Here is a 13372-nt window from a genome sequence, read left to right as displayed (position 1 = left end):
TCATGTTGCTGTAAAACTAGGTGCATCTTCTATTGAGGCAGCTCAGTAAGGGGAAAGAGTCCCAAAAGCAGGCGGCAAGAGTCAGAGACAGCTCCTGCTCCTGCTGCTAGGAGTCCCACATGAAGAGCAAGGTACACAAATGTTACAGATGTGGAGAGGGTCAGTTCCTTGCATGCCTCTTGGTTCAGTCTCTATGAGGCCCTCTGAGCTCAGGTTAGTAGATTCTATCAGGTTTCTGTGCTGTCCTTGACCCCTCTGGCTCCTACTTTTCCTCCCACTCTTCCATCTATCCTTTCTTAAGGTTAGGTGCTCAAAACAAAAAAAGGAGGTAGGTATTTTTTCTCTTAATAGCCAAACAGGTTGGAAAGCATGATTTAACTAGCTGATCATTTGAGATTCACTGATCACTGGGACAAAACACTGATGCACATATAACACATTCACTTTAGTGTGAGCGTGTGTCAGCCTAACAGGTCAGACAGTTCCTGCTTATAGTCTAAGCAGGACAAGCTTAGGTTAAGTGGCAGACAGGCTTGGTTTTGGAATTTCCTTTTTAGATGTCATCATTTTTCAAGGATGGCTACAAGCACTTAACTATCTTATACCTTCTGAGCTCCCTTACCATGACTCCTTCTGTTGAGGTCAGTCATGGCACCACTGGTAATTATTGGTAATGTTATAACCCTTTGCTGGCAATCCCTATCAATTTTCATTGGAAAGTATTTTAGAATAAATTCCAACTATGATTAATATATGTATCTTTTAAAAATATGGGGCTGGAAGGATGGCTCAGCAGTTAAGAGCTCAAGCTGTTCTTCCAGAGGATCCTGGTTCTAGCCCTAGTTACTGTAACTCAAATTTCAGGAAACCTGATGTCTTTTTTGGCCTCTACAGGCACAGCATGTATATAGGATCCAGACCTATATATACTGTGAATTGAACATCCCCTCCGTCTTACCATTTAATATCCAACATGTAGTCAAACAATCTTTTTTTTTTTTTTTTTGGTTTTTCGAGACAGGGTTTCTCTGTGTATCCTTGGCTGTCCTGGAACTCACTCTGTAGTCCAGGATGGCCTCGAACTCAGAAATCCACCTACCTGTGCCTCCCAAGTGCTGGGATTAAAGGTGTGCGCCACTACTGCCCAGCCCCAAACATTCTTAATTACATAAAAGTATGTTACTGTTACAACTTGCTACACTTGAGTTTACTTCATGTCTTGTGTAGTAACTCACCTCGCTTTTAAGACCGTAAGTGTGTCTATGTACCTGAGGACAGAAAGCAGTGGTTGGGTCCCTGGATTTAGAGTTACCGGTAGTCCTGAGCTGCCTGATGGGGGTGCTAGGAACTAAATTCTGGCCCCCCTGCAAAAGAAAACAGCACTTTCAACTACTCAGCCATCACCTCCCTTCATGTTAACTAGAGCATGGTCTATAAGAGATAATATAAAGTTACTTTAGATTATATTTAATGATTTTATATTATATTTAAAAGACTTCAGAAGAATTGGGAGCCAGTTGGTAAATAAAAAGACAAGTATTTTGTTTGAGGAAGGAAGACCATTTTGTTTGGGCAGAAAGATGCTCTTGGCTTGATGAGACGTCATAAAATAATGTGACAGCTCACTGACTATGGGTCTCGCAGCCTCTGAACCAGGCCTGCCTCTCAATTGCAGCATACTCAAGTCTACAACAATTCTGGGTAGGGAAAACTGACGTCCAGTGTGCTTACTTGCATAAATTAGCTTTTAGAAGTTTTTTTTTTTTTTTTTATCAACAATCCCAAGACGAGAACGAGATGGCAGACTCATTGACAAGAAAAAGACTACACACTGTTCCTCCTCATTAATTTATCATTTAATATAAATGCTGACAGAAAGCAGATAAAGACCTTTAGACACTTTCATATATTTACAATCCAAAAGGTGAATCACCTCCTTCTATTTGTTAAAATGAATCCTTTTATCTGCAACTTACAAGAGCCTTAAACCCTAATTAGGAGCAACAAGAGGCTGAGTCAGTTTCCAAGGTAATAAAGGAAATAGCATTTAACAAAATGTGCCGTCTTTAATATAAACAACATGCACACAAAGAGTACAAAATCAAGAGAGAAGGCCTTAACCTTCTCAAGAATATGCAACACATGGTCCATGGACTCGTTCACATCCAGAGGTCGGCGGCCCTAAACACACTCCTAGTTCTTCTTTCCCCACCTCATTTGTTTTGAAAGCTGTTTAAAAGCGGAAATATTAAACAGATTAAAGAAAGGGAATGTTCCATTTCAAGCAAGGTTCTTTTTTTCCTACACAAAAACAACTTTCAGAAGATAATGCCTCTAAATGCAAATCTCACTGTTGGCCAGGCCAGATGGGAAGGAGTTGGTCACAGGCTGGCCAAGTCCAGCCCATCCTTTGTCCTCAATTGAAAACATTTGGAAAATGTAAAATTTCACAAAATTCATTCAGTTAAAAGTTATCTCTTATTTTAAGACTCAATTTAAAAAACCTTGTGAGCAGGTGGGGAGAAAATGTCAGAAAACAATAGGGAGCCGAGGCAATGGAAAAACACAGGAATGGAGGAAAACCTTTCAAACGGGGTCTTCCGTAGCACTGATTCTGAGAAGGGACTTCACACTACCCATAAAGCCATCTCTATTCTGACTCAAATCTCATAGCTCCTTTACTAACTTAAGATTACTCATGTTAAGTATACCTCTGCAGGGCACAATCACATACAATCAATACGATTGGTAAATTACATAAGCTCTATCCCAAGCAAATATGAATCAATGTTAAAGTTATTTTTTAAAAACAAAACAAAAAAACTAAGAAAAATCCACCCAAAAAGGTGATAATGAGTGCAGAATGTCTCAGGAGACTGGTGTGAGCCGTGAGACCAACTGACCATAGGCAGAAAAGGGTTTCAGGGGTAAAAGGGAAAAGACCACACACGAAGAGGAACCTCACAACTGGAAAGCGGTTAGGTGGGTGAGAAGTTTGCTCATTCCCTTAGTTCACTTTCTGCATTACTCCTGGAAAGTCAGACTCATTACTGAGGCCTAAGACCAGTGAAGTTTTTTTTTTTTTTTTCCTTTACATCCAGAAAGTTGGGAAGACAAAGGATAAAAAAGGGTAAGGGGAAAGTGAGGCAAAGAAAAAAACAAAACCAAACCAAACCCAACCCAAAACCTCTCAGGACTGTCTTAGCTAAACAGGAATCATAGCTTTAAAGGCTTGTAAGAAGAATACAATTTTATGGGGTGGTTTGGATATTACTGTGAAATGCCAGCCAATGAACAGAGAGAGGCTACACCAATAAATTATAAAAATGACAATTTTTAAAAGGAGGACCAAAACCAAACCAAAACCCCAGAGCACTATCCACCCAGTCTTGCATCCTTTCCTTGACCTTTCCTGTGTTCACTGGAGCTGGGACCACCTGACAGTTTCCAGTTATAAGATGACTCTGAGTGTACAACCTAATATGGGAGCCAAAGACTTGTGAGCTCTGTCTACATATGTAGCATTAAAAGACAAAACACAAAACCAAATGAAGAACTAACCAGAATGAGTCTTCAATAAAAAAAAAAAAAAAGCCACCTTATCTACTATATAATATAATATACACTAGGACAACAGACTCCACAGGGTTTCACTCTTCTAAATACACATTTTTCTGACACAGTATTGTCTTAAAGTTTAAGTTTTCCACCTTGGGTTACAATGCCTTACTTTCTTGTGAAAATGAAGGTTATTATGCTCAAGGTTAAGTTCAGGGAAATTCAGTGTTTGTCTGATCCAGAGGCTCTAAGAACAATTCCAGTGCTAAGGGAAGTCCCTTTATCACAATGGGATTCCAAGGGCTCTTTACCCACGTATTCAGTGTAGTATTGAAACCTACCTACTGAGAACACTTATTAGGTGTCATTTGCTCCTGGGGGTAGCAGTTTCCTCCTATTCTTTATTAGTGTGACTAGAATTACTAATTAATTAAAATCTGTTACTTGTGGAAACACCTTTAGCAATTACAGAAATAGAATCTTAAAATCTCAAATGTTATTTCCTGTATCTTTTGAAAAAAACAAAACAAAACAAAACCAGCTCTTTGAAGTGGCTCAGGAAAGCTGATTGAGAACGTTAAAAATAATGTTAGCACAATTTACCAAAAACTCCCAGCCAGTCATTTCAGCAGGAAATTTTAAAAAGCTGAGCTATTTAAAAAAAAAAAAAAAGCCATAGCTGTCCAAGGTAGACTTCGATATGTTTCTGCAAAACAAGCAGGCAGATAAAATGGTGTCAGTAGCAGACTGCTTGCTGTGTCAGTGAGGCTGTCTGATCTGAGTTCTATTTTCAGGGATGGTAACCCTTTGCAACACTATAAGCATATATTAACAATTAAGAGTTTAACACACTTGAGCCTTTTATAGGGCAATAGTGTAATACTGCAGTTAATTTGCAAGGTCATTACTTCCTCTTGAGAACTAATTAGGATGTAATAAATCATTACGGATGGTTTTTACACAAAGATTTTACATATTGAACTCTTTACTTGATTCTTTAAAAGCCCAAATGAAAAATATACTGAAATTTCATTCTACCACCATTTGTACATAAAAACAATAGCAAAGGAATCCCATTTAGTAAAAATAAGCTGTCCCTGAACATAAGTCAAACAGGTACTAAGTAACTACAGTTAACTGTTTCTCACAAGCGTCAAGTTCAAGAAGAATCCCCAGACCCAGGACTTGACCATAGTCAAAGTACATTGTCCTGTAGGCACAAGTAAAAGTACAGAGACGCACAGAAGAGAGTAGAGCATCAAGGTAACCCCCAAAGGGAGAGTGAGTGGCTTAAACAAATATTGTCAAGGATGATATTTACTGGTTTAGAGAAACTGATAAATTTTCATTACTTTTACATTTTGTAAGGCCAGCTAACCTTAACAGTTAACTTTAGACATTTACACAGTACAATCAACTTACAAATACTACCAGATTTCATAATCAAAATGGCTACTATTTCCCCTAAAACCAAAACAGAGTAAAGCACAAGTCTTTGGCGCTCCTTAAAGAAATAGCAGGTTATCATTCTTTGCCAGACCTTTGCTTGCCTGCCAGTAGGGCAAATACCACATCTGTGCATCACTGAGTAATAACGCCATTAGAAAAGGCAACTTCACAGAAGTCATTGGCTAAGCGAATTCATTTGAATGCTCTGTTTAGAAGCAGCAAACTGTCACTGTTACAGATTGGGTAAGTCAAGGGGAAACTGCAGAATGGCAAGGGGTCAGGAAGAAAAGAAAAAAGACAATCATGGGAAACTTAGGAATTAAATTTCAAGCTCCCACACTCAAGCTCATGGGAGTCTGATGGGATCATGTATCCAAGTAGCACGTGAGAATTGTATCCATCTTCTGCTGTTAGGCAAAAGAATAAATACATGGGAAAACCACAAGGGAAGGAAGATGAGAGAAGGAATGACCCACATTAATGCCGTACGTGCCAAACAAGCTCTTACACATTCTGAGTAGGTGAATATTTGTAATTACTAATAATAGTGTCTTAAACATTGATGTCATTTGAACATCACTACCAGAAACCTATGGTACAAGTTCTGTTTAACTAGAAAAGTAGTAAGGAATGGCTCTTTGGTCACATTCAGACTCCGACTATCAATAGGAAACTGAGTCTAGATACCCCATTCTCAGCTCCTTCATCATGTTCCAGAGACTCACTGACAACAGACTGAGCCTAAGTACTTTTTGTTCACGACAGTTAACATACTGGCGTTGTTTCTGAACAAGTATGAATATAATGCTGCATAACCCTTCCAGAATTGTCTGTGTTCATCTGAGATGATTCTTGCTCTTGGATACAGTAAAAAGTAATCACCTTCAGAGGAAACCATTTAAGTGAAAAGCCATACCCACTGCTGAGCATGCTGAGCATGGTGGCACATGCCTGACATTCTCCCAGTGCTCACTCACAAGGCTGGCGCAGGGGCTTGAGTCAGAACCAGTGTGGGCTATCTGCTAAGTGTCTTAAAAGGGCAGGGCTGGTGGTGCAGAAGCTCTGCTTCCTATTTGATGGACTTCATTTTTTTTTAATGTCTCTAAAGACACAAATAAAAATCAATGGTTTTCATATTTTAATAAAAACAGCAGTTAAGAGTCATGAAGTTATGCTTCAATTTATTGTTGCCTCATAACATTGAGTTTGTTAAGGGGAGAAAAACCCCTCAAAGTTATGAGAGTTTTTATTGAATCCCTAAACCTGCCAGTGGGCACAAACAATACTGCCTACCCCCTTGCTCCCCCAAAAACCCCACCTAAAAATTGGTAAGGGAAAATGACTACATAGCAAATTGTAGGCATAGTCTTTCATTTTCTACCCAACCCAGACTGGCTATAGAGAGGGGCTTGGGGAACTCATACTACCATTTAAAAGACTAATTTTCTCCCTAAATAAAAATACACATAAAAGGATACTAGTGCACCGCAGCAGAGTACATTTTGGGGGTCTCATACACACTACAATGGAAATTTACTTTTATTCTTAACTCCAAGAAAACCAATATGCAGATTTTCCCCTAGTTATTCCAATTTTAAAAACAACAACAACAACAACAACCCATCTGCTTCTAAGACTTAGGAATTATCTTGAAATGTCCAAAGGAGGTAAGACCCACCCAAATCTGTCTACTGAAGGCAAGAGGCCAATAATGTGGCGTTTTACAGATATGCAGAAAAGTAAAAATCCTATCAGGCATAACATTTCTCTCCTCATCTCAATAAATAATGAGTAAAGTATAAATGTAAGAGTCATTTTATCTTAAAAAAAAAAGTCCAAAAAAAGCAAATGTACAAATGTGTATTTAAAATTAAAAGGAAAATGTATGCATCAACTGAGAAATGCCTCACCGTCATTCGGTGCCTCTACCTCCCAATCAGTCATCTTATTGCAACAGCTGCGCTCATGCGAAGAAATCTTTAAAATATACCCAATATATATACAGATATAGCCATGTATATATGTATATATATATAATATATATATAAATTTTTATTTAAATAAAAAAGAAAGCTCGAATCCCAAGCCAATATGTGTATATCAAATCCTTGACCAGCCAGGTCTGTAGGGCATAATCAAATTCAATGTGAAATAGTATATAAACACGGTGCCTTGACTGGGCAAATTAAATAATCGCTACTCAAATGAGTGTTCTGTTTGGATTTCCTACTGGTAGGCAATGGCAGGACTATTTTTCCCTTCCCACCCCATCCCACTCTTATCCCACCCCCACCCACTTGTTTCAATTAACAAGATGATGGACACAGAGCTTAGACTGAGGTGACTGGGACCTCAGCAGAGTTAAGAGTTCAGGATATAAGAAATAAGAAAAATATAAACGTTTGCTTTTACCCAACCAAAGCAATGCAGTAACTTATTACATAACCAGTGCTTTCTTGTTTTGTAGTATCATCTAGAAAGGGAAACTGACGTCAAGCAATCAGAGGGATGGAGTGATTCTACGAAACAGTGCCCCGCTGAACTCATGTTAGAGGGGCTTAGTAAATTAAGCAAACAGTGGTTAGCATTAGAATATGTGCAGCAGAACTAAATAAAAATTCTTCCTCACTCTTCAACTTTTTCATAAACGTTTTTAATGTCAGAAAGCCAGGTCTATAAAAACTCACTTCAACTTATTTATAGTTATGCTAGTAATTCTGATTACTGACAAGTGACCAAAGCATGAACTACCCTGAAGACTCAGTCAGTTTCTATCTGCCAAATCTTTAAAGCTTTTGAAAGTAAAACAAAAATTCCATTGAAATAATATGTCCTTGTTTACTGAAGCTCATATCGAGTGTTAAGTTTTATTTTAATTAAAAATTTTTCTTCATTGTGTCTGGTGTCCACAAGGGCCAGAAAAGGGTGTCAGGTCCCTGAAAGTGGAACTGGGAGCCACCCTGCGGGTGCTGGCAAGAACCTGAGAGAGCAGCCGGTGCTCTTCTGCTGAGCTGGCTCTCAGCTTTAGAATATGGTTCACTGTCCTGCTTTTTCCATTCTAGGGTTTCAATACAAGTTTAATTTGTAAACACAGCTCGAATTTTCCAACATGAGTTCCACATAGGAGAACAGGAAATACCTATTTTCACTATTAACAAGTTGAAGTTCATTTCTTTTCTTCTTATTCTGTTTTTTTCCTGCCTCAACATCTTGAGGCCAGGGATTACAGAAATGAGACATTATATCCAATTTAGAGTTCATTCTTAAAATAAAATAATCTTCATTTAAATCTAACTAAACATTGTAAACACTAAATAGGCTTTCAGATTTTATGGAGAGAATGCAAGGAATGCTTGACACCAAAATGTGGCTCAAACAATCAACTGCATGTTGACATCTCTGAAAAGTTGAAACTAAAACCATATCCACTCAAATAAACTTTTAATGTTGTAAAAAACAAGTATCTATCCACAGAGCTAGTGATCCAGAAACAGGGCTGGGGGTAAAGAATAGCTCTAATAAAATTAGTTTGCTGCACAGTTTCTAATAACCCAATCTATTACCACAGAATTCTTGGAAACGGTGCATTTTTTGTCTATTTTAGTTTACAGGGTTGTGAGAGTTGGAAAGGACTGGGAAAGAGGAATTATACACTGGGTATGTAATAATACCAAAATACAAGAAAAACCTACTTCATTAAGATCATACAATTAATCAAACAGAGTGTATATATAATATCTTCTTTTTTTTTAAAGCCCCGGATCCAAGGCGTCCAAAGTTATTAAAATAAAGTTCATTCACAGAACAAAAACAAATTTAATCTGAATTGCTTGCAGATACTGCTAATTTTTTTTTTCTTAAAATTAAAAAAATGCATCAATGTGAACTATGTGCAGGTTTGTTTAGTAGTGGTGTTTGTGCACATTGCCTCCGGTGCTTTTCCTGGACTTCACTGACCACTCAGAGAAAAAGTTTAGAAGTTATCCATTTTTCTATCCCTATGCCCCATGAACTGATTAGGAGCAGAAGGTAGAAGCAGGCGCCCATATTCTAGGGAGCAGAATTGGAAACAACTCCTGATCTCTGGGAATCATTGTTATCTCCTCCTCCCTCAGAGTCTTCTGACAGGTTCAGAGAGCTGGTCTTGTTTGATAGGAGGCTGAGATTCTCTTGTGTCAAGGCTGATCCATTTGGTACATCACTGTAAATTACATGAAAAAAACAGTTGGAATTTATAGAAAGAGAAAAGCAATTACTCTAAATAAAATCCAATCAATAGGGCTTATTATTTAGCACTGTAGAAAAACATGAGGCTGGAGTAGAGCACATGCCTTTAGTTCAAGCAGAGGGCAGAAGCAGCTGGTCTTTATCAGTTTTAGGTTAGCTTGGTTCCAGGCCAACCAAGGCTAGCTACACAATGAGACTGTCTCAAACAGCCAAAATAAAAAGAACTACATAAATAGCTTCCAAATATTGATTATAACTCATCATCCACATTGTAGCATATAGTTGATAAACTAAAACTGACAAGCTTCCTACTCTATACGTATAGGTTATATCCAGAACACAGCCTGCATATACATATTAGAAAACTGAACTAAGAGTTAAAACAAACAGGCATGGTAGAGACAAGCACTTGGGAGGCAGGGACAGGTGGTGAGACTCCTCCCCCCACAGCCCCTAACATCCCAAAAGACCGGTAGCTTAAAATATTTGCTGGCTGGCATTTAAGAAAAAGTGCCAACCTCCTATTTACCAAGTTTATTTTGAACCTAGGCAAGGGTATAAATTCAAAATAGCCACTGGGCATGGTGGCGCACACCTTTAATCCCAGCATTTGGGAGGCAGAGGCAGGCGGATTTCTGAGTTCGAGGCCAGCCTGGTCTACAGAGTGAGTTCTAGGACAGCCGGGGCTACACAGAGAAACCCTGTCTCAAAAAACAAACAAACAAACAAACAAACAAACAAACAAACAAACAAACAAGCCAAAACCCAAGAAGACAGCAACAGGACAATTAGAATTTTTTTCTGTTTGATTTTGTTTTTGAGATAGGGTATTTCTACATAGTCCTGGCTATCCTGAAACTCACAACGTAGACCAGGCTGACTTCAAACTCAAACAGTAAGTGCTAGGAATAAAGGCATGTGCCACTATGTCAGGTTATATTATAAATTCTTGTTCTAGGTAATGAAGAGATCAACACAGGACTAAGGATTCAAATCTTCAAATATGCCAAAGAGAATAAATAAGGATATACAAATGAATTAATTACTGTATTATGGGAGAGATCAAATAAAAACGTGACTGGGGATGGCCTAATCCCACCCTGTCTCAAAAGACCAACAAACCCTAATCTAACCCTACAAGACTAGCAAGGTTAAGTGTTTTGTACATAACTGAAAGGGGGAACATAACCCTGGAATACAGCTTAGTGGTAAAAAATATGTGCTAATTTGTGAGGGTCTGAGCTCAATAGCCAGCATGAAAATGAAACAAAAACAGTAACAATAAAATGGGCAGTAGGTTGGCTTTTAATCATTTTTAAATGATTAAATGAGCTATATACATATATATATATTTTTTAAAGATTTATTTATTCATTATATGTAAGTACACTGTAGCTGTATTCAGAAACTCCAGAAGAGGGCGCCAGATCTCGTTACGGATGGTTGTGAGCCACCATGTGGTTGCTGGGATTTGAACTCTGGACCTTCAGAAGAGCAGTCGGGTGCTCTTACCCACTGAGCCATCTCACCAGCCCCATAAATGAGCTATATATTTTATAAGTCAAAAGCATAAGACCACACTTAAAACAATGAGAAGAAGAAAATGTAATCAGAAAATGTATTGAGCCCCAGTAAAGTGCTAAGTTTTGTGTATACATGTGTTTTGATAGTCTCACTTTGTAGCCCAGACTAACCTCAAATTCCTCTTTTCCTACCTCAGCCTCTCCAGTGCCCATAGCTATATCCTACTCTAACTCCTAAAGTAAAATTTTAATTCTAGATTTAGTAAAAATATATTCTTTTCTCCTGCTGAGCAGTGGTGATATATGCCTTGAATTAAAGGTCAGCCAGGTCTACAGAGCAAGTTCCAAGATAGCCAGGGCTTCACAGAGAAACCCTGTCTTGAAAAAAACCAATGAATATATTCATATTCTCTTATTTTAAAAAATAGATCTTTTAAGAATCAAAGCATTCATACTTTGTGTACAGTCAGATAATAAAGTTATTTCTCTCTCTATGGTTAAAGTCTATAGAAGTGTTCCTTTCTTTACCTGAATGTCAACGTAAGGTCCTCAGTGGGGATCTTGTTTTGTGGCTCGGGCTGGCCATTTTCTGCTTGCTTGCTTGTACCCAGTTTGCTTTTCATGTCTACAGAACACTGGTTCTCCTTAAAAGAAGAGGAAATAAAGTCCGTAATCTGTGGTGTAATGGGTTAGACCAAATTCACACAACACGGATTAAAAAAATAAAAAGTCATTCCTACTTCACTAAGAATTAACAATAAAAAACAGGTAGATGAGAGAGTACACACTAAAGTATAACAGTTCAACCCACCTTTTCTCACTTACTTTTGAAAATGCTGCAAACTAGCATGAAAAAGCAGTGCAGAGAATAGTGTACAGACTATATATCTCTTTTATAAAAGACCATGAAAAGTAACATTTTATTGTGTAAACATATCTTAATATTACAGAGTCCAAAAGATCAATCATCCCATCTGCTTCCCTAATGAGTACATTAAACAGAAACTTTAAAATTTCCAATTAATTCCCTTGTTTTCCCCAAAGTCTTTGACAAAAGACACACCTAAAATAATAATACCACCAGATGACAACTCATCTTTATTAGAATCACTCTAAACATTACTTATTCCTCAAGGTACCTGGAATCAGCTCTACAGTCACAGAGTTCATTCCACCTTCCCCACCATCAGCACTCACCATACTCAATTCCCGGGTCCTCTTCCCAATTTCTCTTTCCACCTGATGCAGTTCCAAGCTGAGCTGCTCACTTGAAATCATTGCAGGCCATTTTGGAGGCAGTGGAGGGGGCTGTGGCTGGCTTGCCAGGGTGTTCACCTCCCTCTGTAACACCAGCCGGTTACTAACAGCCTAGTGCACAAAGCCAAGCACACACATAACTCAGCGCACCTCATGCCACATAGAAAACACTTTACCCAAAGTATTTTACCACTAAACTAGCCACAAGTTTGCAGTAAAAACAACCCAACTATAAACACATTTTGTTTTAATAGCACTTGAGAAACATGGTTTTAATTTTAAAAGATGTATTTATTTTTAAGGGAGAGTTTTAAAAGATGTGTTTTATTTTCAAGAGAGAGAGACAGAGACAGAGACAGAGAGAGATGGAGTGTGTGAATGTTGGGACGCACACATTACACAGAAGTGCAAATGCCTATGGCTGCCAGAAGGAGAGCTGGATCCCCAGGAGTAACAGGCAGTTGTAAAACAGGAACCAAACTTGTATCCTCTGTAAGAATGGTAAGACATATTTCCAGCACCAAAAATAATTTAATCTTTTTTCCTATTTCAAAGAGAAATCGATTATAAATGTGTATCTTTCTTTCTCATTGCTATTTTCCATGATGTAAATCCTATATTTTTTTTCTATAAAAACTCAATGTTCTTGAGGCAGGATTTTTTTCCTTTTTCCTCCAGTACTATTTATTCTCAGACAATATTCTTTTTCTATTAGCCAAGAACTAAATCTAGCTCTGACTTCTCTGAAGAATGGATATCTATACTAACATTTAGGCAAAGGCTTTAAAATTGTGTGCTGCTTTACTGTATCTCAAAACTTACTATTTAAGGAGATTGGAGAGGTGTTTTGATGGTTAGGATCAGATACCGCTCTTGTTGATGCCCTGGGTTTTGTTCTCAGGAGGCCTACAACAACTGCTATAATTCCAGCTCTAGGCAGATCCTACAACATCTGTATTCATGTGCACATACCACCCCACAAAATACATATACATGATGAAAGAAAATTATATCCAACTTAACATTCTTGGGAGCTCTTCAGAACTAGAGCACAAAACGGGCGCAGTGCTGAACACTGAAAGCTCGATGTAAGTACCCATGTGGCCACACAGGAGGATCCTGAGTCTGAAGCCATGTGGGCTACACAGTAGTACTCTACATCAAAATTCCTGACACAAGAAAAACGTAACTGTAGATCTGTACCTCTAGTCCTCGTAGCTGGGTCTGCTGGATCTGATGGTTCAGCTGCTGCAACTCTAGCCGTAATTGTTCTCTTTCAGCAGATAGAAGGGGTTTTCCATGACTGGCCACTTCTGCCATGGACATTTTCTCCCTTTGGTAAAAAATAAAGAAACCAT

General features: G+C 38.3%; 1 protein-coding gene across 1 annotated transcript in view; it reads right to left on the bottom strand.

Moving 5' to 3' along the window:
* Nucleotides 1-1840: 1840 nt before the first annotated feature.
* Nucleotides 1841-13372, bottom strand: part of Rc3h1 (ring finger and CCCH-type domains 1) — a 66315-nt gene continuing 54783 nt past the window's right edge. Inside the window, exons 17-20 of the mRNA XM_021155458.2 lie at nt 13218-13347; nt 11955-12125; nt 11286-11401; nt 1841-9208 (exon numbers count right to left, since the gene is read on the bottom strand). Of these exons, the coding sequence (XP_021011117.1) occupies nt 9058-9208; nt 11286-11401; nt 11955-12125; nt 13218-13347 (568 nt within the window). The 3' untranslated portion in view covers nt 1841-9057. The remainder of the gene's footprint in view (nt 9209-11285; nt 11402-11954; nt 12126-13217; nt 13348-13372) is intronic.

Source organism: Mus caroli, unplaced genomic scaffold (genome assembly GCF_978045245.1).
Source record: "Mus caroli unplaced genomic scaffold, Mus_caroli_1 scaffold_1, whole genome shotgun sequence".
NCBI lineage: Eukaryota > Metazoa > Chordata > Mammalia > Rodentia > Muridae > Mus > Mus caroli.
Note: the sequence above shows the minus strand (reverse complement) of the source record. Positions and strands in the feature narration are given on the sequence as shown.